This window comes from Lytechinus pictus, chromosome 9 (genome assembly GCF_037042905.1).
Source record: "Lytechinus pictus isolate F3 Inbred chromosome 9, Lp3.0, whole genome shotgun sequence".
Taxonomy (NCBI): domain Eukaryota; kingdom Metazoa; phylum Echinodermata; class Echinoidea; order Temnopleuroida; family Toxopneustidae; genus Lytechinus; species Lytechinus pictus.
In genome coordinates, this window is record NC_087253.1 from 17,985,799 (window position 1) to 18,012,500 (window position 26,702).

The 26,702-nt window shown below is 37.6% G+C and overlaps 1 protein-coding gene across 1 annotated transcript in view; it reads left to right on the plus strand.

The window, feature by feature from the left end:
• LOC129267628 (oxysterol-binding protein-related protein 8-like) overlaps positions 1 to 26,702 on the plus strand; it is a 50,928-nt gene that overhangs the window by 1,386 nt on the left and 22,840 nt on the right. Inside the window, exons 2-5 of the mRNA XM_064104845.1 lie at positions 11,791 to 11,886; positions 13,035 to 13,136; positions 21,604 to 21,684; positions 23,243 to 23,365. Of these exons, the coding sequence (XP_063960915.1) occupies positions 11,791 to 11,886; positions 13,035 to 13,136; positions 21,604 to 21,684; positions 23,243 to 23,365 (402 nt within the window). The remainder of the gene's footprint in view (positions 1 to 11,790; positions 11,887 to 13,034; positions 13,137 to 21,603; positions 21,685 to 23,242; positions 23,366 to 26,702) is intronic.

Genomic DNA, 26,702 nt, shown 5'->3' on the forward strand with positions numbered 1-26,702 from the left:
AAAGGGCGAATGGGTAGTAAGGCGTGTGTTGCATAAAACGGAGAAAAAAGGGCGAGAAAACGGAGAGAAAAGGTCGAATGGGTAGTAAGGCGTGCAGTGCATAAACGGAGAGATAAGGGTGAATCGGTCCCAAGGAGTGCATTGCAAGAAACGGAGAGAAAATGGCGGGAAAACAGAGAGAAAAGGAAAAAAACAGAGAGAAAGGGAGATGAGTAGTAAGAGGTGAGAGCATGAAACAAAGAAAAAAAGGTTAGAAAAAAAAGAAAGGGCGAATGGGTAGTACGAAGTGCATTGTATAAATCAGAGAAAAGGGGAGAGAAAACTGAGACGAAATGGCGAATTAGTATGAAGTGCATTGCATAAAATGGCTTAAAAATGTGAAAATGTGTGATATGCATTGAAAAAAAGTGACTAGAAAACGTAGAATATATATTTGCAATATTTCTATAAACTTAAGATTTTCTTAAGAACTCCTTTTGGAAATAAGCTCTAGTTTTCATGGGTAATATTTAATAATAATTCTCATTTTCATTCATGTGGACTTTGATAAAATGTCAATCAGATGAAAATAAAATTTAATTGAATTGGATTGAAACTTCTCTGAATACTTCATTCTTTACTCTTATTTTCTCTTCTTCATGGGCGGGAACCCGAGGGGGACACGTCCCTCACTTTTTGGAAAGGGGGGCATAATATCAAATCCCCCTCTCTGCATGTGATCTTTTATGATGGAGAACAATAAATCATTCAAAGTCGAATGTAGTTAAAGAGCTTAAATTTGCCCTATTGACTAAAAAATGCAAAATTTCTTGCGCCGAATATTGGCATGCAGGTTGTCTGGGACATAATCTACAAAATTGTATCGTAATTTATTTCATGCAACTCCCTCCAAAGCTCAGAATGTTCTATGTTTTGGTATAAGAACTCTTTGTGTACATGAACAAAATTGCGATATCAGATCAATTTCTTATGTCTTATATCGTTTTTGCAATTTCTTACGTATTTCTTTGTTTTTTACATTTTGTGTTTCATTATTTTTTCAATTAAATTTGTTTGGGACTCTTCTGATATCATAAACAGCATTACATCTAGACCAGCAAAATAATCATACATTTATGTTTTTTGTTGAAAACACAATTTGCATTGACTTTGTACACGAAATCACATTTTTGAGCAATTTTGGGTCTGACATAATAACCGCATACACGGGTGACGCAAAACTGGTCTAAAAAGTTGCGCAAGACAAAAATTTAGTGAGCGGCGAAAATATTGCACGAATCGTTGAGGGGGGCGGCCTAGATAGGGTTAATGGATTATTCTCTGATACCAATGACCAGTGGAGGACCGTGACCTGGAGGAGACAAAGCATTGGAGGGGGACAGCATTGTTCACAAACAATACAGTGCCCCTCCAATGCTTTGTCTCCTCGATCCGGGTCACGGTCCGCCACTGCCAATGACTTTTAAATGTATTACAAATTTAATTATGAACCAATAAAATCCTTCGAATAAACTGGCGTGAAGGGATGGGGCACATCCAAGAATCTGTATAGAAGTGGGCAAGGGGCGGATCCAGGATTTTCCAAAAGGGAGGAGGGGGGAATCTTTCGGGGGAAAATTTTGACAAGCCAAAAAAAAAGTCTTCAATTCTAAAGGGGGGGGCACGTCACTGCTTTCAAATGGCATTTTTACTTTACAAATTTTAATTGTCCTTATCAGGGGGGGGGGGGCACGTGTCCCCTGTGCCCCCATGGATTCGCGTATGTAAGTGGGGGTATTTTGTACAAATATATATAGCCATATCCTGGCAAGTTGACCAAATCAATGCCGTTAATGAAACACAGAGGCAAATAAGGGCGGCAATATTAATTCCCACATACTTAATTTATTTCATCTGCTTATTATACTTAAAGGGAACTGTAAATCACATCCTATAATAAATATTACATTTATGAATTTGGCTCAGAATTTTGAATGTTGCATCTTTCTCCAGTGGTTCTCTATTGCGATTTCTGTCCTTTCATCTACGAACACACTGACCCCTCTTAAAAACTTCACCCCCAGTATGCACTTGCCTCCCACTTGGTATTTTGCCATTTTATGTTAATTCAAATACTCGCAAGATAATATGCAGAAAGGCACTTTTCATGTTTCTGATGCTGCAGTCACATTTCCCCTACCGCGGCGTACGGCGAGTTATTAAAAACAGCCGTTTTATTAATGTGTAGGTGGTACAAAAAAGTCTTAACGGATGTTTTCGACTCGCCGTAAGGGAAATGTGACTGGGCCATTGGTCATTTAAGTAGTATCCAACAAACCACTTTGATATACTTTGATTACTTAGGGGAGGCATACATCAGCCTCAATGATGTCATGAGCTGGTTCGATCTCTTTGGTGTATTGGTCAAAACTGTGTTTTATAGTGTTAAAGACCCCAATGCACTTGAACTCCTTCGTTTTATTTAGGAAAGATAACTCTTAAAATGTATAACAGAAGCTTTGGAGTGAATGCCCTAGCTGTCGCGACTTGAATGGGGTCAATTAATTACACCGTCTCGCACCTTTTGTGAACAATGGATGAAGGTGTGAAAATTGCATTTAACACCTAACAATAGGAAGAATCTGTTTCAACTTAAAGTTACGCAATGATCTCTTGTGATCTCTCGTTGTGTTTCTTCAACCCGGATGAATCCCCCAAACCACATTGTCCAATCACTGACCTACTACAATAGTCAGCGTTTGTGAAAATGGAATGATAATCGAGGATGATAGTGTATTTGTGATGTAAATAATGATGTTGGTGATAATGAAGGGGGATGAAGAGGAAGAAGAGGATGGGAATGATGGTGGTGGTAATGATTTTGATGCGGTGATGATGATGGCGATAACATAATAATTTTTTTTCTTAATAAACATATTATGTGTGTAAATTTTTTTTTTTTAAACGAAATTTTCTTTGTAAGAATGTGGATAAGATGCATATTATATTATATTATCTTTGTTTTTTTCTTCTGATATTTGTGTTTGATTTGTCTCTATTGTTCTGCATGTATATATATCGTGATTTCGTTAATACCTTTGTTAATTCAATAAAACACATAAATAAATTATATATGATACAGTGATTATACAATGAGCGTTATGGTTAACGATTTTGCACAAGCTGGTTATCAAAATGACGCTAGACGATTTTGGTAATAAGACCCACGTGGATTTAGGCTAATTGGCATAACATGTACAATGGATCAATTGTAGCTAACTCAATAAAGTATCCAAGCACATAGGGCTTAATGTGACATATGGAAAGTACTCAATAGATCTTTCATTAGAAAAACAAAATCGAGAAAAGATCCCTGTCGTGAGGTAATAGCTTTACTCAAGTGACTGTCATGTAGACCTCTATATATAACTATAATGTATTTTATTGTTTTGAATCATCTCTAATCATTGCTTTGGTTTTTAATCAATTATTTTTAATGTTTACAAGCTGTATACTTTTTAATATGTTCGGTAATATGTTACTGAATAGCATATTCAATGAGTATTACGTCGTTATACTCATCATATTCTTTAAATATAGTGAAAAAAACTGTGAGCTTTATAACAATGCCAGTCACTTATTCGTTTTGTTGACGAAGGAATGTTTTAAAAGAAAAGTTGACCATGAGGCCGTTGTAAGTTCTTTTGCTTTCTTGGTCAAGCTTTGATCTGTAAGAAGATCTTTGTCAGGACTGTATGAATTAAAGCAATAAAGTATAATATTATCCTTCTATAATAATACAATAAAATATGAATTAGAATAAGTATGGCACGAGTAGAACAACAATTTCTCAAGTAAAACTTATATTATTAATGATAATGACGATAAGAACAACGATTACAACAAAATCATTAACTTTTATATGTACTGATAAGTAATTGAAAGCCAGTGTATAGGTTCCTCTCTAGCCATCTTTATGTATTGTGCTTTTAATTGCAGACGCTAATTGCCCCGGTAGTTGCGTGCATGTCTTATCCAAGAGAGCTTGTACATATAGCTTACAGGTGACATGCACGCAACTGAACACTTATTAAAACAAAGTAAGAGCAATTAAACAATACGTGTATACCTGTTCCATTACTGAATTTTTAAGTTAACAGAATTTGAGGAGACAATTTCCGAACTCCTTTATGCAGCATCTAAGTTCCCTTACATTAGTTACCATGTATTTAATTCCTTGATCATGGTCATATGATAAAACTCTTCAAGGCCTCTGACAAAAAAAAACATACTTGACGAATCAATGACAATTTACTTGTTACAAACATGTATCAATCGGCGCCTTATTGGCTTCATGAAGAGTGCTGATGTAGCTGATGTGAAATTTATTTAAATAGATTATCTAACGAAAATATCATTACAGCATCTAAGTTTTCAAATGGTATGAAATGCTACGGGTGTCTTCTCGTTTACATCAAACGTTAAGATAAAAAAGTCTTAATGTTTGCTCGCTCACAACTTAAAAAAAAAAAAAATTTGCCCGATATGCAATATTTAGCCCCTTCAAAATCTTTGGCTCATTACGCCACTGATATTTTTCGTCACACTTCTATGCAAATGCTAATATACTAAACGTTGTGAGCGAGGAAGCCTTCAAAAAAATTCGATATTTTCATTTTAAAAAGATCAAATTTTGTAAAGTAGATTTTGACATAAAAGTATTTAGAAAATGATATATTTCACCTTTCTCTCTTTTCTTTTCTTTCCTTTTTTTAGTCGTCATTTTAAGGGGAAGCGCCCCAAGTCCCCCCTCCCCCATATGTGCACTTCTACCAATGTTGTTGTTATTATTTGATGAATAATTTTTGTAGAAACGACTGGCTCAGAAAACTATTAAACACAGCCTTTCGTGAAAAGCTCGCCCGATTGTCCCGATAAAGGTGTGTTTATTTGATTCCCCTCCTCTACCCACCCTTTCGAGAAAAGCTATCCTGGTTTTCTCGAAAGGGTGCGGCCATCCACGCTCCGAAAAAGCAAACGATTGTAACAAGCCCAAGAAGATATAGAAAAAAATACAGTACAGTAAAGTATACTGCATACATTTAGCACTTTGCAACATCTTTCCAAAAGAAAAATGAAGAAAAAAATCATATTTATGAAGTATCTATTTTCTAAAAAATAACAAACAAATGGTGAAAATTAGTTAATTACAGATTTTTGTTAATTCTCTTATGACAGCAGAAAACACATGTTTGGTATCAAACCACAAGTGACAAATCATTTCACATGCGAAGAGGGGTGCAATCGGAAGCTGAGAATTTTTTTTTTCTTCAGATATATATATAGGCCGATTGATTTCAGCCATTTTAAAATCTTAATATTTAGTAGGTATTTGTCATTACTTTATGGTGGAAGTTTGATTAATTTTAAGAAAGGTTTGATATGATTGAAAAAATGAAGATTGTTCGGTATATTCACCAACATACATTACCGTACATGTTATTCCAAGTTGTCACAATTGTACACTCACCCGCTTGTGTGGTACAACATTATTTGCTGATTTGTACTTGTTTAGTCTTATTTATTATTACTTTTGTGCCTTTTGCCATTTGTTAGCCGTTTTGTAGCCGTTTCCGCAAGGGAGATATTCGCCCTTTATTAGCCATTTTGTAGCCGTTTCCCACAAGGGAGGTATTCGCCCTTTATTAGCCGTTTTGTAGCCGTTTTCCACAAGGAAGGTATTCACCATTTATTAGCCGTTTTGTAGCCGTTTTCCACGAGGGAAGTACTCGCCCTTTATTCGCCGTTTTGTAGCCGTTTTCCCGAATGGAGGTTTTCGCTATTTTATTCTGATGAAAATCATTGTTGCATACAGTTAGCTTTCCATAGTCGGTACACTTTTTTTGTCGCCGTTTTTTAGCCGTTTTCTAGCCGTTTCCTGTGGGGAAAAAGGGAGAAAAAACGGAGAAAAAACGGCGAAAAAACGGCGAATCGCCCAAACCAGTCTGGCTCACTGTGTATAGTACGGGGTTAAGCTTAGCCCACTTTCTTTTTACACAGCATTTTTGCAAAGTGGGCTAACCCCACCTTTAGTACGGGATTATTTGGCCCTGCAAAAAAGCAGGGTTATCCCAGCAATTGCGGTGCTAAGAGCGATAGTACGGGGTTAAGATCGCTAGTGTAAAACGAAAGTGGGCTAAGCTTAACCCCGTACTATAGGTGGGGCTAAATGGCAATTTGGCCCCACCTATATAGTACGGGGTTAAGGAAATTGTAGCGTGTGTAAAAAGGTACGAGTGAAGTACTTGTACTACGAATGATCGACAAAAACCACTAGTCCGGGGTTAGCGAGTTTCGTGTGTGAAAAGCAAGCATTCCTTATCCGGGGTTAGCAATAACAATTTGGCATGTGTAAAAAGGAAAAAAAATAGTACGGGGTTAAGGATAGTACGGGGTTAGCGATAGTCCGGGGCTAAGAAAATCCTGTGTAAAAAGGGTATAACATGCATGTTTGCACTATGACTTCACTAAGAAAAAAGTAAGAAGTACCATTCGTTTATGCTGTACATGTACGTTTGTTTTCTTACCAGTACATAAATTTGGAGTCTGACAAATTGGCAATTTGAAGATATTGCTGGCAATATTGCACAAGTCTCTAGAATCAGAGATTTTGGTTTATATTGCACAAGTATTCAATCATGGTGACTTATATTAAGAGCTGAAAACCATCTGTTCATTTTAATATTGGCCCGTATTCTGAAGTCGGGTTTAACTTAGACCATGGTCTTACTCTCTGCTAAAATTATGGGAAGCCAAAAGTGTCAAAATTTTTATTAAGTGGTATATTTCTTATATTTACTGTGCTCTTTCCTGATTCTTCAATGGTGAAGACAATCATCTATTTATACTTCCTAGACAATTATGAATGATTTGAGAGTCAAATGAGCTGAAATATGATATCTCTACTGTTAGTGATTTATGTAACAATTGGCTATCCATACTCAAACCACAACTTTAAACCCGAGTTTAATTTAAACCCGACTTCAGAATACGGGCCTATGTGTTTAGTCCTAAATGTATAGGGCGTACACACATCTCCCCATCCTAGATGACAGCCGTTATTTTTTAAAGTTTGTTCCAAGAAATTCACTCCTATGTTCCCAACTTTCCATATGAGTCAAGTTGAATCATTCTGTGATACCCGTAGACCATGGGAGTCTCTTCAATGCATATTCGTAGACACAATGGCCCGTATTCTGAAGTCGGGTTTAACTTTAAACTCTGGTTTAAAGTTGTGGTTTAAGTATGGATATAGCCAATTGTTACATAAATCACTAATGGTAGAGATATCATATCTCAGCTCATTTGGCTCTCAAATCATTTATTATTGTCTAGGAAGTATAAAAAGATGATTGTCTTCACCATCGATAAATCAGGAAAGAGCACAGTAAACATAAGAAACATAAAAATTTTGACACTTGTGGCTTCCCATAATTTTGGCACAGCGTTTTTAATAGACCATGGTCTTAAGTTAAACCTGACTTCAGAATATGGGCTAATGAGTTGTATTCTGATAATTAACACAGGTTGAACTCCAGACTTAACAAAAATGATAGTCCTCATTTCTATGGAATGCTCATATTTTATGTGCCATTTGTTTTTTCTTCTTTAATAGCTATTACTGTAAAGAGAATGTGCCAAATACTTTAATTGAAATTTGCTGTACCCTCATAATTATTTTCCTCTCATTTTATTAAAAAAAAATATTCTCATCACCTTATCACAGCACAATAAAAACAATTTGTTTTTTATGAGTGGGATTGCAAATGGCACTCCATAAGCGTGTCGTCTATTGGAATATCACCCCATATGTTTAAAATGAGCTAATTGTATTACTGAATCAAGGGGACCCAACTCTTGCTTTAATACCTTTATGTGTGCGCATGCACAACATACCGGGGAAGAGGTTTTATATTTATTAGTCATGCATCATTAGTAATATCTTTTTTCCTTCAGCTAGCCTCATTGTGCATCGCACTGTCTTGCATCCATTTGTACATGTTATGGGGCTGACACACCTAAATGCTTCAGCTAGTAAACGCTGATGTCAAGCCATTTATTATTATTAGTAGTAGTAGTAGTAGAAGTATAAGTAATAGTAGTAGTAGTAGAAGTAGAGTAGTAGTAGAAGTAGAAGTAGAAGTAGAAGTAGTAGTAGTAGTAGTAGTAGTAGTAGTAGTAGTAGTAATAGCAGCAGCAGCAGCAGTAGCAGTAGCAGTAGCAGTAGTAGTAGTAGTAGTAGTAGTTTGAACCAAAATTTGAACCACAAGGTCTGGGGTTCAAATTCCACCATGGCATAAAATATGCATTCAAGGTGTATATTTCCATTTGCCACACTCCACCCAGGTGTAGTAAATGGGTACATATACACAGCACTGGTGTAAATCCAAGCAGTGAACCTACTACTGCTACTACTATTATTGCTGCTACTACTACTAATACTACTACTACTACTACTACTACTACTAGTCTACTACTACTATTACTACTACTACATGTAATATTACTACTACTACTAATACTACTACTACTAATAGCAGGGGTGTGAGAGTTCAGATTTTTATCTGATTTCAGATTTTTTTGTTTTGATTTTCAGCTTATTTTTGGCCTTCCTCTGCACAAAAAGTATGGGAGCTCTTTCTATTTCAGACTTTTTCAACACTCTTCAGCTTTTTTCAGATATTTTTATTTGTGACCACTCACACCCCTGTAATAATAATCAGGGGGATGATCTATTGTTTCACCCCCCCCCCCCCCACTTTAAATAGTATGACTTCACAGATTTATGCCAATGCCCGTTGGAATGAATTCCTACTCGGCGCCTGGTCAGGGTAGCCATGCTATTATAGCCGGGGATAGTGCGTGCAGCTTAGAAATGAATGTTGAATATTTTCTAAGAAATCGAATGCAACAGATATTTCAACGATCATTAGTGCTGCATGTATTATGAAATTTGCAAATCAAATGCCCTCCAGGAAAGCTGTGCATTATGTTCTTTATGTTTATATTTTGATATCTGATACGATTTCATGACATTTGCTCCGGTTACAATTGCTCCTCTCTAAATTCCACACACTGATGGAATGACCAACTTTAACCCTTGATTTAACACTATACCCGAGTACCCTAACCCTAAACATAAAACCCTATTGCAACCCTAACCCTACATCTTTTAAATCGACCAAATTATAAAGTCCAGATCATGATTGTCGCAGGAGCAAATGTCATGTAACCTCTGATTCATGTTGTGATTACACTTACAGCTTTAAAATTGACTGCCTCACCCTATAAATGATACAATAGTACACAAGTACGAGAGATTTGCTTGCTCATTCTTGACATTCAAATAAATTCCTATATGCATTCATGATCTAAGATCAAGGTTATAGTCGAATGGTTATTCAAAAACAGGGTTGAAATCAATCCATTCAAAGGCGATAAAAACCCAAGGACACAGACGAGAGAGATTCAGATTAGTAGAAATTCAGATTTCATCTTTTATTCATTCTCATTCAAGGGTATTAAAAAGGAAGTGATAAATTGTCAATTGATGATTATTCTGATCAATGATATTACAAAATAAATAACAAAAATAATTTAATTGTAAATGAATATGATATAATTTTTGATTAATTGTAAAGATAATTATATTTATAGTGTCAATAAAAGCAGTAATTATGGTAATGATGGTATTTATAATAATTTCAATAATGATGACTGATATGATGACAATAATATTGATTATTTACAAAAAGTAAACTAGGAATACAGTCTGGGCTATGAAGTTTGTATTTGCATATTAATCTCGCAGCGTAATCTCCGTTCTGGCTCACAAAATCTTCTCTCTGAAATTAATGTCAAGACCAAATCATATGGGGATCGGGCTTTCCAAAAAGCTGCACCAGCACAATGGAATTCTCTACCACCGACATTATGAAATATTACCCAGCTTGAGAAATTCAAAGTACAATTAAAAACCCACCTCTTTCAGAATGTTAAACTTAGTCACATGTAGGTCCAATTTATGTTTAATATTCTTTGATGTTATGTATGATTATTTGATGTCTAATTTTTAAATTTACTATTCTAACCACATTTCTCGCTTTCCTCGTGCATAGAGACCTGTAGGTGTTATGCGTATTTAAGAACTGTACTATTATTATTATTAAGGAAAACTGTATGTTAGTGGTTTTTTAACTACTGTTTATGTTAAACTCTTAATTTTTTCAATGGCTTCTATATCGTGTTACAAAAAAGATGAAGCATAGTTAAAACAACAAAAAAACAAGAGCTCTAAAAAAGTCAGCCTCGTTTTTAATAATTCATAACAATCAAACATCTATTTATACCAAAATAAAAAACATACATGAGAATCATCCATAAAGCTTTTATGATTATTTATTATGCATATTTTCTTTCTTTTTGTTGGGGGGGGGGGGGTCATCTGCAGTATTGCATATCAAGTTTATGGACTACTATTTTTACTTAAGCAGATAAACAAGATTAGATAAGAAATTAGACCACAGGCAATGGGTTAACAAGATAATAAAAGTGCAATTTGCGACGCTGGAGGTGCCTAATTCATGCATGCATCCATCAGGAAAATGATATAATAATTACTGCGATGATGAGACTTTTTTCGAGGCATTGAAGCAGTAGTCACAGCCCAAGCAATAAGGATGAAAACAGATATGCATGATGGTTATTACATATACTCAAATGATGATGCGTTTTTTTTTATTGGTGAATGACATGGTGTCGAAGCGTGGTTAGGGAATGAATGCTGCGTGTATACCACAGGGTCACAAGACCTTATTGTGCAATAAACGGTCATGCAAAAAATATGTTTTCTCAAAGGCAAAATCTACCTCTACAAAAATTGATTCTTGATTTCAAACAAACATGAATTGATGCTGGAAAAATTCATATTGTCACCTACTCACTGTATGAAATATGATTTTTTTTGGTGAAATATGATTGATACCTCCCTTAACAGGTTGTACGGAGCAAAAAATTTAGCATAATTTTATTATTTTACATGATAAAAAATTAAAAAATGAAATTTAAAGTTGATTTTGCATATTTATATTTCTCAAGGAGGAAACAATAAGGATTAAACAATTATTTAATGATTATTTGAATGAATGAAATGATTATTTATTCATTCAATTAATTAATGAATTATGAATTCACGATTTAGTAAACGTCAAATGAATGAACAGATGAGTGAATGAACGACTAATTGGCTGACTGACTGGCTTTACTGAATAAATGAACAAGAGATTTTGGTTGAATGAATGGATCGAATGAATGAAGGATTGAGTGAATGGATGAATGAATGACTGAATGAATGAATGAATGGATAGATGGATGGATGAGTGAGTGAATGAAAGAATGAATGAATGAATGAATGTAGGATAGCTCTATGATTGAATGAATGAATGAATGAATGTAGGATAGCTCTATGATTGAATGAATGAATGTATGTATGAATAAATGGATAATTCAATGAACAAATGAAATGAATGAATTGAAGAATTAAACAATGCCATAATTTGATTACATATAGTATTCCTTTTCTTATTTGTGCTGCTCATTTAATTTCAGAAGTGTTCCATAGATAGAAAAGTGATGCCATATGCATCAAAATTTAATGCCTGTTTTGACATCTTTAAAAACTAATGCACACGGCGACTGCTCATTGTAGTTATTAAACTATTTCTCTTTCTTTTCTTTGTTTTTTTTTTCCAGTCGGAGGGCAAGCTGAACAGTACTGGTGAATACGTAACCCATCACAGCCATGGGACGACCACGCCCACTAAACTCTCCAAGAGAGAGTCACTCAAGGTAATTAGTCAGTCCTCCCCCACCCCATCATAGAAGGCAGCAACCACTGCTAGTATTCAATCAATAGTGTTAGTAAACCATCACTGCCATGGGACGACCACGCCCACTAAACTCTCCAAGAGAGAGTCACTCAAGGTAATTAGCCAGTCCTTCCCCTCCCCACCCTATCATAGAAGGCAGCAACAACTTCTAGTATTCAATCAATAGTGTTAGTAACCCATCGCAGCCATGGGACGACCACGCCCACTAAATTCTCCAAGAGAGAGTCACTCAAGGTAATTAGCCAGTCCTCCCCCTCCCCCACCCCACCCCATCATAGAGGGCAGCAACAACTTCCAGTATTCAATCAATAGTGTTAGTAACCCATCACAGCCATGGGACGACCACGCCCACTTAACTCTCCAAGAGAGTCACTCAAGGTAATTAGTCAGTCCTCCCCCTCCCCCACCCTACCCCATCAAAGAGGGCAGCAACAACTTCCAGTATTCAATCAATAGTGTTAGTAACCCATCACAGCCATGGGACGACCACGCCCACTAAACTCTCCAAGAGAGTCACTTATGTTAAGCAGTTAGTCCCTCTTCCCCTCCTCCCTCCCACCACACCCCTATACCATCGTAACAGGAACAGCAGTACAAGTCCAGTATTCAATTAATAGTGGTGAATACGTAACCCATCACAGCCATGGGACGACCATGCCCACTAAACTCTCCGAGAGTCACTCAAGGTAATTAGTCAGTCCTTCCCTTCCCCTCCCCTTCCTCTTTCCCTTAAACCCAACTCACCTACCCCATCGTGGCATGTTGCAATCCAAGTCCAGTATGTGATCAAATAGTTAAAACCATCACAGCTATGGAACGACCACAACCACTAGTACTCTCCAAGGAGAGTCATTTTAATAGGTAATTAGTCAATCATCCATCCCCCTACAGATTAACCCAAAAGGAAATACAAATGATGATGATGAAGGTGGTGGTGGTGGTGATGATGATGGCTGAAGTGGTGTGGTGGTGGTGGTAGTAGTAGTGGTGGTGATGCGATGATGAAGATTATGATGATGATGATGAAAATGTGTAATATGAATTATCACTCAAAGAGGAATCCAACCATATCAAAATTATCCCTGATATTTTGTCTCTATATTTCAGGCACAAAAGAAAAATTACAGAAGGGAAAAGAAAAGAGTGACGAAGGAACTCCTTTCAGCTCTCAAGGATCCTTCGATCATTGTAATGGCAGATTATATGAAGGTGAGTGCCAAAATCACAATTACATTTATGTCCTCGGTCCTGTAACACAAAGGTTAGCAATCAGTTATGCTTGATTGTACATTGGAGACAATGCAATCAATCGTAAAAAGAATGTTTAACAATGATTTCTAAGCTGTGGGTTCTGGACCCCATCTTACAAAGAGTAACGATTGATCCGATCAATCGTAACTCTATGGAAATCCATCAGTGTCATAATTTTTTCTATAGGAGATTGGCACAATGTTCTTTGTAAACAAAGAGAAGCATAGTGAATTTTCAAGAAAACGATGAAAGCATGAATATACATCATAGTTAGAAAATATTTTGAACGAACATGCATAATACATGTTGATGTTGCTGGCCGTCCATAGTTGTGATTGATTGGATCAATTGCAATTCTTTGTAAGACGGGGCCCTGGTCTCCAGATTGTGGATCTCAAATTGGCAACAATTTCTGGTAATTGGAAACCGTTCTCATCTGCATGCACATCCTTCAACCAGCTTAATGTGTAATGGGGACACATGAAGCAGTCGTGGAAGCAAGTGGTCTTCCAAACCAGATTGTTACAAGCACTTTGTGTCCGTTCTCATTATACTTTCTAAAACTAGTTTTCTGGAAATCAGTTCAGGAATCCAGATTGGAAGATCGCTTTGCTAGCGTTCCCATTTGATCAGCCGAAATCAAAGCCACTTCATGTAAAATGGCCTTATTGCTATGGGAGCGCTCTCAATAGGGTGACATGTTTCGCGTGAAATTCAAAACCGCAGCGTAGACATTCTACACACATTAGCGCGCTCAAAATGTGCTAAGATCGCTTCCCAAGGAACGGTTGTGTCCTCACGCTAAAACCAGTTTAACAAGGCAAAGTTATCTTGAAAACTACATCGCGAGGTGGTTTTCTGAACTGGTTTGGAAGATCGCTTCTAAGACGGCTTCGATCGTTCTCATTACACGTTAAACTAGTTTCCACTAAACTAGTTTTAGGGCGGTAATGAGAAGGGGGTCTTTGTTTACATTCCGTTCGGTCTCATCCCACATGGTATACTCCCAGTTCATCTACTAACCATTTGATCTAATTGCCATTTAGCCAATTTACCACCCTGTCTAATTTCCAGTTAGGAAAATAGGAACACGTCAGAAAGTGACGCTGCAAGGAAGTAAAAAACTGCTGGGCTGGCTGCCTGGCTACGCTCATATTGTCTAATACTGGTCTGATTGTAATAGAGTTTTTTGGGTTCGGAATATTGTAAATATATGGATGTTCGGTTTTATGTTTGGCTTTGGGATGCGCGATAGCTCAGTCGGTAGAGCGGGGGTTTCGGATTCCGGTGACCCGGGTTCGATTCCCAAGTGGTGCGCTATTGCCCTGTGGTAAGGCATTTATCCTCATTACCAGGTCCCTCAGAGAGGACCTTAAGCCGTTGGTCCCCTGCTTGCTTGCTCACATGCATTCGTGCTTTCTTAGCAGTCAGGTAAAAAAACCTCGGTATAAAGGTATAAATTAACAATAACATGCAGATTTTCCTTCCAATGTCATGGAACCACTTTTACACTAGGACACCGTTCTCACTACCTTCCTAAAACTGGTTTAGTGGAAACTAGTTTAACGTGTAATGAGAACGGTTGAAGCGATCTTGGAAGTGATCTTCCAAACGGGTTCATAAAGCCACTTCGCGATGTAGTTTTCAAGATTGCTTTGCCTCATTAAACTGGTTATTAGTGTAAGTGAGGACACAACCTTTCTTCGGGAAGCGCTCTACGCACATTTTGAGCACGCTACTCCACACGACAGGTGTAGAATGCCTACGCTGCAGTTTCGAATTTCACGCGAAACGTGTCACCCCACTGAGAACGTTTCCATAGCAACAAGATCGCTTAACGTGAAGTGATTTTGAAAACCGCTTTCGTGTGATCAAATGGGAACGCTAGCAAAGCGATCTTCCAAACTGGTTTCCTGAACCGGTTTCCATTAACTAGTTTTAGAAAGCGTAATGAGAACAATGTCCGAGTGGATCCAAAGGTGGGCTGCTTTGATCAAAGTCATGTCAAATATCAGTGATATTTGAAAAATGATATGGATGTCCCTTTAATAGAGGTACAGCTGTGTGAGTCATGGTATCCAAATTAGATCATATTGCTTGCATTTCAGACAAGGAAGGCAACATTCATTTTACTCCATTTTATCATATCACCTGATGAGGATATTTGAATAATGTTGACAGGCCTTGACATAGAAACATGATTCATGCTGCCAAATATGATCATATTGCCTCAGACTTTGAGTCAGATCTTTCTTTCTTCGCTGTGATTTATGAGTTTAATGTAATGTCATAAAAATGTAAAGTGGACATGACTTTTGTCATAATGCCACTATTACACATCTTTATTTTCTAATAAAGGTCATATGAGGGATTAAAAATATGATATATCTTTCTTCAATAATAAAAGTATATTCTTTTAATGGATGACCATAATATGCAAACTTAATATTAAACTTTTTGAAACATCATAATTTGGGTTTAGCATTATCTTTTTGTGATAGATATTTTTACAATGTGTTTATGTTGATCATTCTACAATGCTTGATGCATGAGACATACACAAAATTGACTATTCATAGGGGCTGATGCAAGAAAATATTCCCAATATATTGCAAATTTCTGCTGCAATTTTTGTCTCGCCTGCATAGCAGAGCGAGACTATAGGCGCCGCTTTTCCGACGGCGACGGCGGCGGCGGCGTCAACATCAAATCTTAACCTAAGGTTAAGTTTTTGAAATGACATCATAACTTAGAAAGTATATGGACCTAGTTCATGAAACTTGGACATAAGGTTAATCAAGTATTACTGAACATCCTGCCTGAGTTTCAGGTCACATGACTAAGGTCAAAGGTCATTTAGGGTCAATGAACTTAGACCATGTTGGGAGAATTATTTTCAAAATCTTAACCGAAGGTTAAGTTTTTGAAATGACATCATAACTTAGAAAGTATATGGACCTAGTTCATGAAACTTGGGCATTAGGTTAATCAAGTATTAGTGAACATCCTGCTCGAGTTTCAGGTCACATGACCAAGGTCAAAGGTCATTTAGGGTCAATGAACTTTGGTCAAGTTGGGGGTCTTTGTTAAATTACCATCCTAACTCTGAAGGTTTATGGATCAAGTTCATAAAACTTGGACATAAGAGTAATCAAGTATCACTGAACATCCTGTACGAGTTTCAGGTCACATGACCATGGTCAAAGGTCATTTAAGGTCAATGAACTTTGGCCGTGTTGGGGGTATTTGTTGAATTACCATTCTAACTCTGAAGTTTATGGATCTTTTTCATAAAACTTGGGATATAAGAGAAATCAAGTATCACTGAACATCCCCTGTGAGTTTCAGGTCACAAAACCAAGGTCAAAGGTCAGTTAAGGTCAATAAACTTAGGCCATGTTGGGGTAATTGTTGAATTGCCATCATAACTTTGAAAGTTTATGGATAGAGTGAATGAAATGTGGACATGGGTGTAGTTGACAAGTCTTAAGTCACCGTTCAAATGTCATCTATGGTCAATGAACGTGGTATTATGTCATTATATGAATGGTGTTTTTGTGAATGATTATCTTACAGTAGTTTTCAAAGTTAGCACTGCTGCTATATTAAATCGCGTAATGCAGGCGAGACTGCCAGAGGCATTCCACTTGTATAATTGATAGATCAATTTTAGCTGTATCAAATCTGGGTCCCGTCTTACAAAGAGTTACGATTGATCTGATCAACCCCAACTATATGGAAATCCATCCACATCATTATTTTTGCTGCAGGAAATTTGCACAATGTCCTTTGTAAACAAAAAGAAGCACACTGAATTTTTGTGACATCGATGGCTCTATGAGCATACATCATATCTAGAAAACTTCTTTAAAAAACGTAAAGTGTAGATGTTGACGTTGCTGGCTTTCCATAGTTGAGATTGATCGGATCAATTGTAACTCTTTGTGAGACGGGCCCCAGATTAAAAGTACATTCCTTGTTGCGAAAGGCAGATAAAATATCAATCGTAAATTTTCAAATGATTTCTAGACATGTTATGATTGATTTCGAGACCAGGGGATGTTTCGCCAATGCTTCAATGCCAATGCTCACATGCTAACACCACAATCTTATTGACTTGTTCTTTTTGATAGCACGATTTGACCAATGCGATGATGCATTTAAACAGCACATAATTGGGAATTTAAGTGCAACTCTAAGTCTCATTTAATTCTTTGTGAAACACCCCCCCCCCCAAAAAATATATATATATATCAATAGTTTCTTTAACTACGCCACAATGGTTTGTGGCTTTGTGCTAGTTGTATTCAGTGTTGCTAAAATTAGTTTCATATCTGGGCCAGAGTACCTGAAGTCCTTTACAATGTACGAATGACCTTTTCTGTTCTACAATCGAATGCTCCTAGGAGTAGCCAGCTTATTTTTGCCTTAAAGGAGAATGAATCACTTGAAACCAGTTGAATTCATACAAAAGAGGAAAATCAAAGAAACAGATGGATGAAAGCTTTAGAAAAATCTAAAGAATAATAAGAAAGATATGAGCATCTGAATATAGAGATCACTAAATGCCAAGGAGATTCTCCTATTGGCAATGTTGACGAGATCTGTGATGTCGCACAGAACTCGTCCATTTGGATACTGAAAATATAAATATGATTGATTTTTGATGATTTGTTATGAAAATATGATCAGATGAATCCAAGAATTTTACAAAATGGTGCCTACAAGGAGCCACTATTTGTATATAAACCTTTTTTTACTCTTTATAGCGTGCTTCCGACCTATTTCCATCATATAAATCTCAAAATAATGAAGAAAATGAGAGGAGGAAAATATCACCGGGACTTTCAATCTAATGGCTTTGGATTTAGATTCACATAAAAGAACAAGTTACCATGGAAACAATTTGCTTGATACTCTGTTCCGTTATACAGAAGGAATTGAAAGTGACATGAACACAATGAGATCGATGTAGCATTGCTCATTCATGGCTATAAATACTTCAACTTAATCAGGTTTAGTTTCAGTATGCTTATTGCAACTCAAGGAGAAAAAAGAATGAAAATTACTTTCACAAAGCTTTGATATAGATGTGTTTAATATAGCTTCCAAAGATCAGAATACTAAGCATTTTGTTTTATAAAAGATCTTTATACTCCTACTTGAAAATATATCTGTCAAGTTTTCATATAGACAAGCTCTACTTTTACATATATTGAGCTTAGTTTTAGAAGGTCCTATATCCACATTAGATAAGTTATGAGGTAGATGGTGGACCTTCAAATGACCTTAAAGGTCAAGTCCACCCCAGCAAAATGTTGATTTGAATAAATAGAGAAAAATCAAACTAGCATAACACTGAAAATTTCGTCAAAATTGGATGTAAAATAAGAAAGTTATGGCATTTTAAAGTTTTGCTTATTTTTCACAAAAAAGTGATATGCACAACTCAGTGACATGCAAATGAGCCAGTCGATGATGTCCATCACTCACTATTTCTTTTGTTTTTTATTGTTTGAATTATACAATATTTCATTTTTTACAGATTTGACCATAGGGACCGACTTGACTGAATCATATAGTATTAATGCTAATTCCACATGTTCATGGAGGAATTAATCATTGTTTCACTGGACAATGAGGAGAAAATTGGAATGTTTCATATTTCATATAATAAAATTCAAAAGAAATAGTGAGTGGATGACGTCATCAGTCTTCCCATTAGCATACCAACCAGGATGTGCATATAACTGTTTTGTGAAATTAAGCGAAAATTAAAAATGTCATAACTTTTTTATTTTACATCCGATTTCGATGAAATTTTCAGTGTTATGTTTGTGGGATTTTTCTCTTTTTATTCAAATCAATTTTTTGTTCGGGTGGACTTCTCCTTTAAACAAGTAATCTAATAAAGTGTACTCTGATGTTTTCCCCCACCCCACCCTAAATAATGCCTCGAATAATCCCAATTTTTGATTGGGTGAAATCCTTTCCACATATCCAGGGTTGGAATGTACATGTATGCACTCTGGTACATTTTTTTTACTGATTTGAAAATTTCACTGTACATACATGTGCACATTGTCCAGCCTTGAATAACACCTTTTTGCATGTTTTCTTTATTAAGGATATGTCCCTCCAGCAAAAAGTTGATTTGAATGAAAAGAGAAAAATCCAAGAAGCATAACGCTGAAAATTTCATCAAAATCGGATGTAAAATAAGAAAGTTGTGACATTTTAAAGTTTCACTTACTGTCACAAAACAGTTATATGCACATCCTGGTCGGTACACAAATGAGGGGACTGATGACATCACCAACTTACTATATCTTTTGTATCTTATTATACAAAAAGAAAGTATGAATTATTCTAATTGTCTCCTCATTGTCATGTGACACAAAGTTTTATCCCCCCCTGAACAAGTGGAGTTACTATCATTTAACATTTTAGGGTTAAGTCAAGTTTGTCCATAAATTGTCAAATCTGTAAAAATTGAAATATTATATAATTCAAACAATAAAGAACAAAAGAAATAGTGAGTGAGGGTCATCATAGACTCTCATTTACATATCACTGAGATGTGCATACATGTATATCTTTTTTGTAAAAAATGTTAAGCGAAATTTTAAAGTGTCATAACTTTCTTATTTTACATCCGATTTTGATGAAATTTTCAGCGTTAATGTGCTTCTTGGATTTTTTTTTCTATTGATTTAAATGAGCATTTTTCTGTGGTGGACTTGACCTTTAAGAGCAGGTTCTGCAGCTAGTAATGGCAAGGGGGATCTCATAGGGGCCTATCTCTATAAAACATTTCTTGTCCTCGGTTTGCATAGCATCCCTGAAAACATCAAAACCTTTTTGAAATCTATGCATTCTTCTCTAAAAAGTAGCTTAGATGAAGGTAATGCCTGGGCCCCGTCTTACAAGGAGTTGCAATTGATCCAATCAATCACAACTATGGACGGCTAGCAACGTCAACATCAATTATTCATGTTTGTTCAAAATATTTTCCCACTATGATGCATATTCATGCATTCATTGTTTTCTTGAAAATTTGCTGTGCTTCTCTTTGTTTACAAAGGACATTGTGCAAATTTCCTGTAGAAAAAAATTATGACATTGATGGATTTCCATAGAGTTACGATAGATTTCCATAGAGTTACGATCGATTGGATCAATCATAACTCTTTGTAAGACGGGGCCCTGTTGTTACAAAGGTCTTCAAATATATGCTCACGGAGCTCAATACAAAGCCACTTGAAGAAAGATAGAATATGAAAGCTCTCTCATCAAAGTATCTTTTTTCCTACAATGTATTTCTACTTGAAAAGGGTTTGTTTGGTTTTGGTCTGCTTTTTACACACACGCAAAACAACTTGACTTTCACAAAATGCTTCTTATTATGAGCTGGGTTTAATAAGGCATGTAGCGATACTTTGGAGTAGAAAGCCTTTCGAGGGAAAATATCTTAGCTTTGGCATTCTCTTGATTTGCAGTTCGTGCAGGAGACTGATTTGAAAGAGTGGGCTTTATTTTCTTTGTTTGCATAAGGGGAGCTTGATAAAAAAAAAACAATCCAATTCTGCATATGATCTTGTATGTAAATGTCATCAGTGTGGTATTGTGAATTACTACATTTTCCCTTCTCCTTTTATGCGTATCATACATGCCAACCGTTCCTTTTTTAGAGTATTTGTTCCTCTTTTTTGCTATGAATACATCAATACTATTTTGTGTGTGATTTGTTTCTTTAAAAAAAAATTTCTGATCATGGAGTATGTATTATACACAGCGCATGACACTGGCGCCGGTCTGACGGTCCCAGACCGGTAAAAATCACTAGCGGGCCTGTAACTTGTTGCATGAAAAGAACAAGTTGATTCTTGCCTACGAGCACATTGTCATTGGTTTTCAAGTAGTCATTTCACATGTTTTTTCACTGATCTCACTACATCAGGCTGATGATTGTTACATTGAGACAAATTTTTAAAAATACTCTTTTTTTTGTCAAAAAATATTTTTTCTCCTTCTAAGAATACCTTTTTTTGTTGTAGAAGGTTGGTAGGTCTGCGTATGCTGTACATGTACGTGTATATGTTTTTTAATGCAAAAGACCCCCCTCCCCCTACCGCGTTGATGAAAATAAGAAGGTTCATGTATGTAGATCACTGATAACAGTGATACATGGTACAAATATTGTATTTTGTTTTCATTTATAACAGCAATCTTTTCTGAAATATATTTTTGAACATGTACGCGTACTTGTAGTAAAGAGTGAAATATCTACTAATAAGTAATAATAAATTTAAAAATGATGAGCAAACTACAGTGTATACCCTTACATATAATGTATATGTTCATGTTTTTTATATACAGTTCTAATTACTTCTTTATTTTCTATTTCCTTCTTTGTTCATTTCAGGTGAGAGGGAGTTTGAAAGGATGGACCAAACTATGGTGTGTGTTGAAACCAGGTCTACTCGTCATCTATAAGAGTCCCAAGGTAAGAATGTGGACCTGATTCCACAAATCTGCTCAGATAAGAGCGATGATGTTTGTCCTTTGCATGCAAAGACGACCACAAATTCTTGTAGGTTTGAAGATGGCGGAATAGACTGTCTTCGCCCGAAAAAGTCTGGGGCAGTGTGGACAAGCAAAAGCCGACAGTTGGGCAGGCATTGGCACAGAATAGAGCATTAGACGTATTGTGAAGGGATAGACATGTACAATTTTCTTAAGTTTTAACTGGAATCTTTTTGGTTTATTTGGGGGGGGGGGGGGCTTTTAGTATGATTTTGTTCGTTTTATAATCTTTTGCATCCTGCTGCATTTCATGCAGTCATCACAAAAGATTTGCTGGTTACAAGAATTTTGATTTTTTTTATTTTTTTATATTCTAGACACATTTGGGAACTGCAGTAGGGGAAACCTGTTTTATTATGTCATACTTTCTATTGAACTCTCTTGTACTTTGTTTGATGTTTGAAGTGGCAAATACATGTATGTCCAATATGTACAAATACTGTACATGTAAATGTTGGATATTCGGCTTGAATGTTTCACATTGCACAGCCTTCCTATTTGCAGTCATAAGGCCTTTTTGACTACATTGCTTTAATGGTTCGGGCATAGGGGGAGATGTGACATGGTTTATGGAATGCCAAAATAAATAGTGATAATAGTAAAACCAACCTCATGTCACATGTGGTGAAATTCCCCTTGAAAGGGGAGTGTGAACTGACCAGCGGTGTGTCTAGCCTTTCATTGACTGCGTGTTATAATTTGCTAGTCTTATGGGGCATTGCAAGAAACTTGCGATCACTTGCCCCCCTAAGAGTATACCTTTTGAGATAATTATTAGAAATACAGAGAATGAATTATTATTGTTACAGAGAATCAAAATTGTTTTGAGATGAAAAGTGCCAGGTGCTACTGGGCAATTCCATAAAATAATCAACCTTATTGTATGTCCGACCACCAGTTTTCTCAAGTATTACTTCACTTCGTAAACTGACCAAGTCAGGGTCATTTGAGAGCATTACAGACTTTCAAAAGAACCAGAAATCAGAGACAGAAAATTTCATGAAGGTTCCACATAGGGGGGTCGGACAGACGTACATATTTTATGGAAATTGCCCTACTGATTATAAACATAATTATTGTGATTTGAAAACATTGAGAAGTGAAGTCGTGTGTTATCTTTCAAGTGGGTCTATATTACAATACTACACTGCTCAGTGTTGCATTATGGGTAATTAACCAAGGGCCGTTTCATAAAGCTGTTGGTACCTGTAAGTTAGGAATGACTGAAAGAATGACTTGTGATCCTTTCTTGTGGTACATGTAAATGATATTCCTCATTAAAAGTTCATTGGTGGTTAAAAATAGCACATAAGAAAGGTTCACCAGTCGTTCTCAAAGTCTTAAAGTCGCTCTTAACTTGATACGAAGAGCTTTATGAAACACCCCACTGGCCAGATATGAGTAGTTGAAGACTTGAATTGGGGCTATTGGGACTGCTAGTTCAAGATTTTTTTCACTCTTTTTTTCTCCAACGACAGCATGGCCAATGGGTAGGAACCATTTTACTCAATAACTGTGAGCTGATAGAGAGGCCTTCGAAGAAAGATGGCTTCTGCTTCAAGATTTATCATCCGCTGGACCAGTCCATCTGGGCAACAAGGGTGAGTAGAGCATGATCATTATTTATTCATCCATCCATCCCTCCCTCCCTCCACCCATCCATCCATTGACCCAACCATCCACCCATCAATCTACCAATCCATCAATCCATCCATGCATCCATCCACCAATCTACCAATCCATCCATCCATTCACCCATTCATCAATTCATCTGTCCATTGATTGATTTATTTATTCATTCATTCATTTATTCATTCATTCATTCATTCATTTATTCATTTATTTATTTATTTATTTATTTATTTATTTATTTATTTATTTATTTATTTATTTATTTATTTATTTATTTATTTATTTATTTATTTATTTATTTATTTATTTATTTATTTATTTATTTATTTATTTATTTATTTATTTATTTGTTTATTTATTTACACTACTCAAAAAAAGTTAAGGACCACTTTTTAAAACGTACATAAAGATTTTATACAAGGTGTTTTATTTCTGGAAATACCTCAGTACAACTGTCCTAAATGTCCTTAAACACGCTGTAATCAATTTCACGCATGGGTGGTTTCAGTTGTTGCACAATGTCTCTCGCATCACTGCACATCCTGAAAAGTGGGCCCCGAGGGGTATCAGCTACCGACATGAAGTGGTAAAAACGAATGTCTGAGTGTCTTTCAGGCAGTTCAGTAACGAGTGTGACCACCTCCTGCAGCAATAACGGCTTCACAGCGCTGTCTCATGGAGCTGATGAGGCGATTGATGTCTCTGACGTCCAGTGCATCCCATGCAGCCTCCAGAGCCACACCCAGCTGCTGCAGTCCAAGTGGATGGGCTTCGAGCTGCTCGAGACTCCTCCCCATCATGTCCCAGACGTGCTCTATCGGGTTTAAGTCCGGGGACCTCGCTGGCCACTCCATACGCTCAATCCCCTGGCCCTCAAGGAACTCGGTCGCCACCCTAGCTCGGTGGGCACGGGCATTGTCATCCATGAAAATGATGTTTTGTCCCACATTTTCTGCAAATGGCACCACTATAGGTTCAAGGACCTCATCCCTGTACCTCACTCCTGTCATTGCTCCCCCTGGGACCACGTAGAGACGAGTACGGTTGGCGTAGGTGATGCCTCCCCACACCATGACGCTGCCTCCCCCATAACGGTCATGTTCTGCAATACAGGGGTCTGCAAATCTCTCTCCTGGTCGCCTCCAGACTCTCGAACGTCCATCATTGTGGTCAAGGGAAAATCTGCTCTCATCTGTGAACAGAACTCTACGCCATTGCTGTCTGGTCCATCTGACATGCTCCCGGGCCCAGTTGAGACGAATTCCTCTGTGAGCAGGGGTGAGTGGGACACACTGAGCTGGCCGTCTGGCATGCATATTGGCTCTGTGAAGTCGGTTACGGATTGTTTGAGTGGAAACAATCACTCCAGTTGCTGCAGCGAAGTCATTGTTGAGGCGGCGTGCACTGTGAAAGCGGTTGCGGAGGCTGAGATTCGTTTTTTTCAAACCGGGTGTTGTATTTCTAGAAATACCCGAATATGGCTGTCTTGAATCTCCTCAAACACCCTGTAACAATTTCACACATGGGTGGTTTCAGTTGTTGCATGATGTCTCTCGCATTATTGCATATCCTGAAAAGTGGGCCCATTGTGAAGTGGTACAAATGTGGATTCAAATGCATTTTCTGTCTTTAGTCTCTACAATCAACAAATTGCTGACAACAGCAATGCCAAGATACAGCTGTCCAGGATGCCATCAAACACAATGAAATCAATTTCACACATGCAGTTCTTTCATGTCTCTTGCATCATTGCAATGTGCCCGTACAAAAGTGGCTTCCAAAGCATTTTCTGTCTTTAGTCTCTACAATCAACAAATTGCTGACAATAGCAATGCCAAGATACAGCTGTCCAGAATGCCATCAAACACAATGACATCAATTTCACACATGCAGTTCTTTCATGATGTCTCTGGCATCATTGCAGTGGGCCATAAGACAAGTGTCTTCCAAAGCATTTTCCGTCTTTAGTCTGTACAATCAACAACTTGCCTACAACAGCAATGCCAAGACACCACCTAAGTGAAACAGATGTAGCCAGAGCCCTAGGGATGCTGGAAGCTGGCCTCAGTCAGCGAAGAGTAGCCAGAATGATGGGCGTGTCACACAGTGTCATTAGCAGAGCAAATCAAAGACACCGAGAGACAGGGCTATACTCCGAGAGACCCCGCAGTGGCCGACCAGTTTCGACAACCCCTAGAGATGATCGCTACTTGACGAATCTCAGCCTCCGCAACCGCTTTCACAGTGCACGCCGCCTCAACAATGACTTCGCTGCAGCAACTGGAGTGATTGTTTCCACTCAAACAATCCGTAACCGACTTCACAGAGCCAATATGCATGCCAGACGGCCAGCTCAGTGTGTCCCACTCACCCCTGCTCACAGAAGAATTCGTCTCAACTGGGCCCGGGAGCATGTCAGATGGACCAGACAGCAATGGCGTAGAGTTCTGTTCACAGATGAGAGCAGATTTTCCCTTGACCACAATGATGGACGTTCGAGAGTCTGGAGGCGACCAGGAGAGAGATTTGCAGACCCCTGTATTGCAGAACATGACCGTTATGGGGGAGGCAGCGTCATGGTGTGGGGAGGCATCACCTACGCCAACCGTACTCGTCTCTACGTGGTCCCAGGGGGAGCAATGACAGGAGTGAGGTACAGGGATGAGGTCCTTGAACCTATAGTGGTGCCATTTGCAGAAAATGTGGGACAAAACATCATTTTCATGGATGACAATGCCCGTGCCCACCGAGCTAGGGTGGTGACCGAGTTCCTTGAGGGCCAGGGGATTGAGCGTATGGAGTGGCCAGCGAGGTCCCCGGACTTAAACCCGATAGAGCACGTCTGGGACATGATGGGGAGGAGTCTCGAGCAGCTCGAAGCCCATCCACTTGGACTGCAGCAGCTGGGTGTGGCTCTGGAGGCTGCATGGGATGCACTGGACGTCAGAGACATCAATCGCCTCATCAGCTCCATGAGACAGCGCTGTGAAGCCGTTATTGCTGCAGGAGGTGGTCACACTCGTTACTGAACTGCCTGAAAGACACTCAGACATTCGTTTTTACCACTTCATGTCGGTAGCTGATACCCCTCGGGGCCCACTTTTCAGGATGTGCAGTGATGCGAGAGACATTGTGCAACAACTGAAACCACCCATGCGTGAAATTGATTACAGCGTGTTTAAGGACATTTAGGACAGTTGTACTGAGGTATTTCCAGAAATAAAACACCTTGTATAAAATCTTTATGTACGTTTTAAAAAGTGGTCCTTAACTTTTTTTGAGTAGTGTATTTATTTATTTATTTAT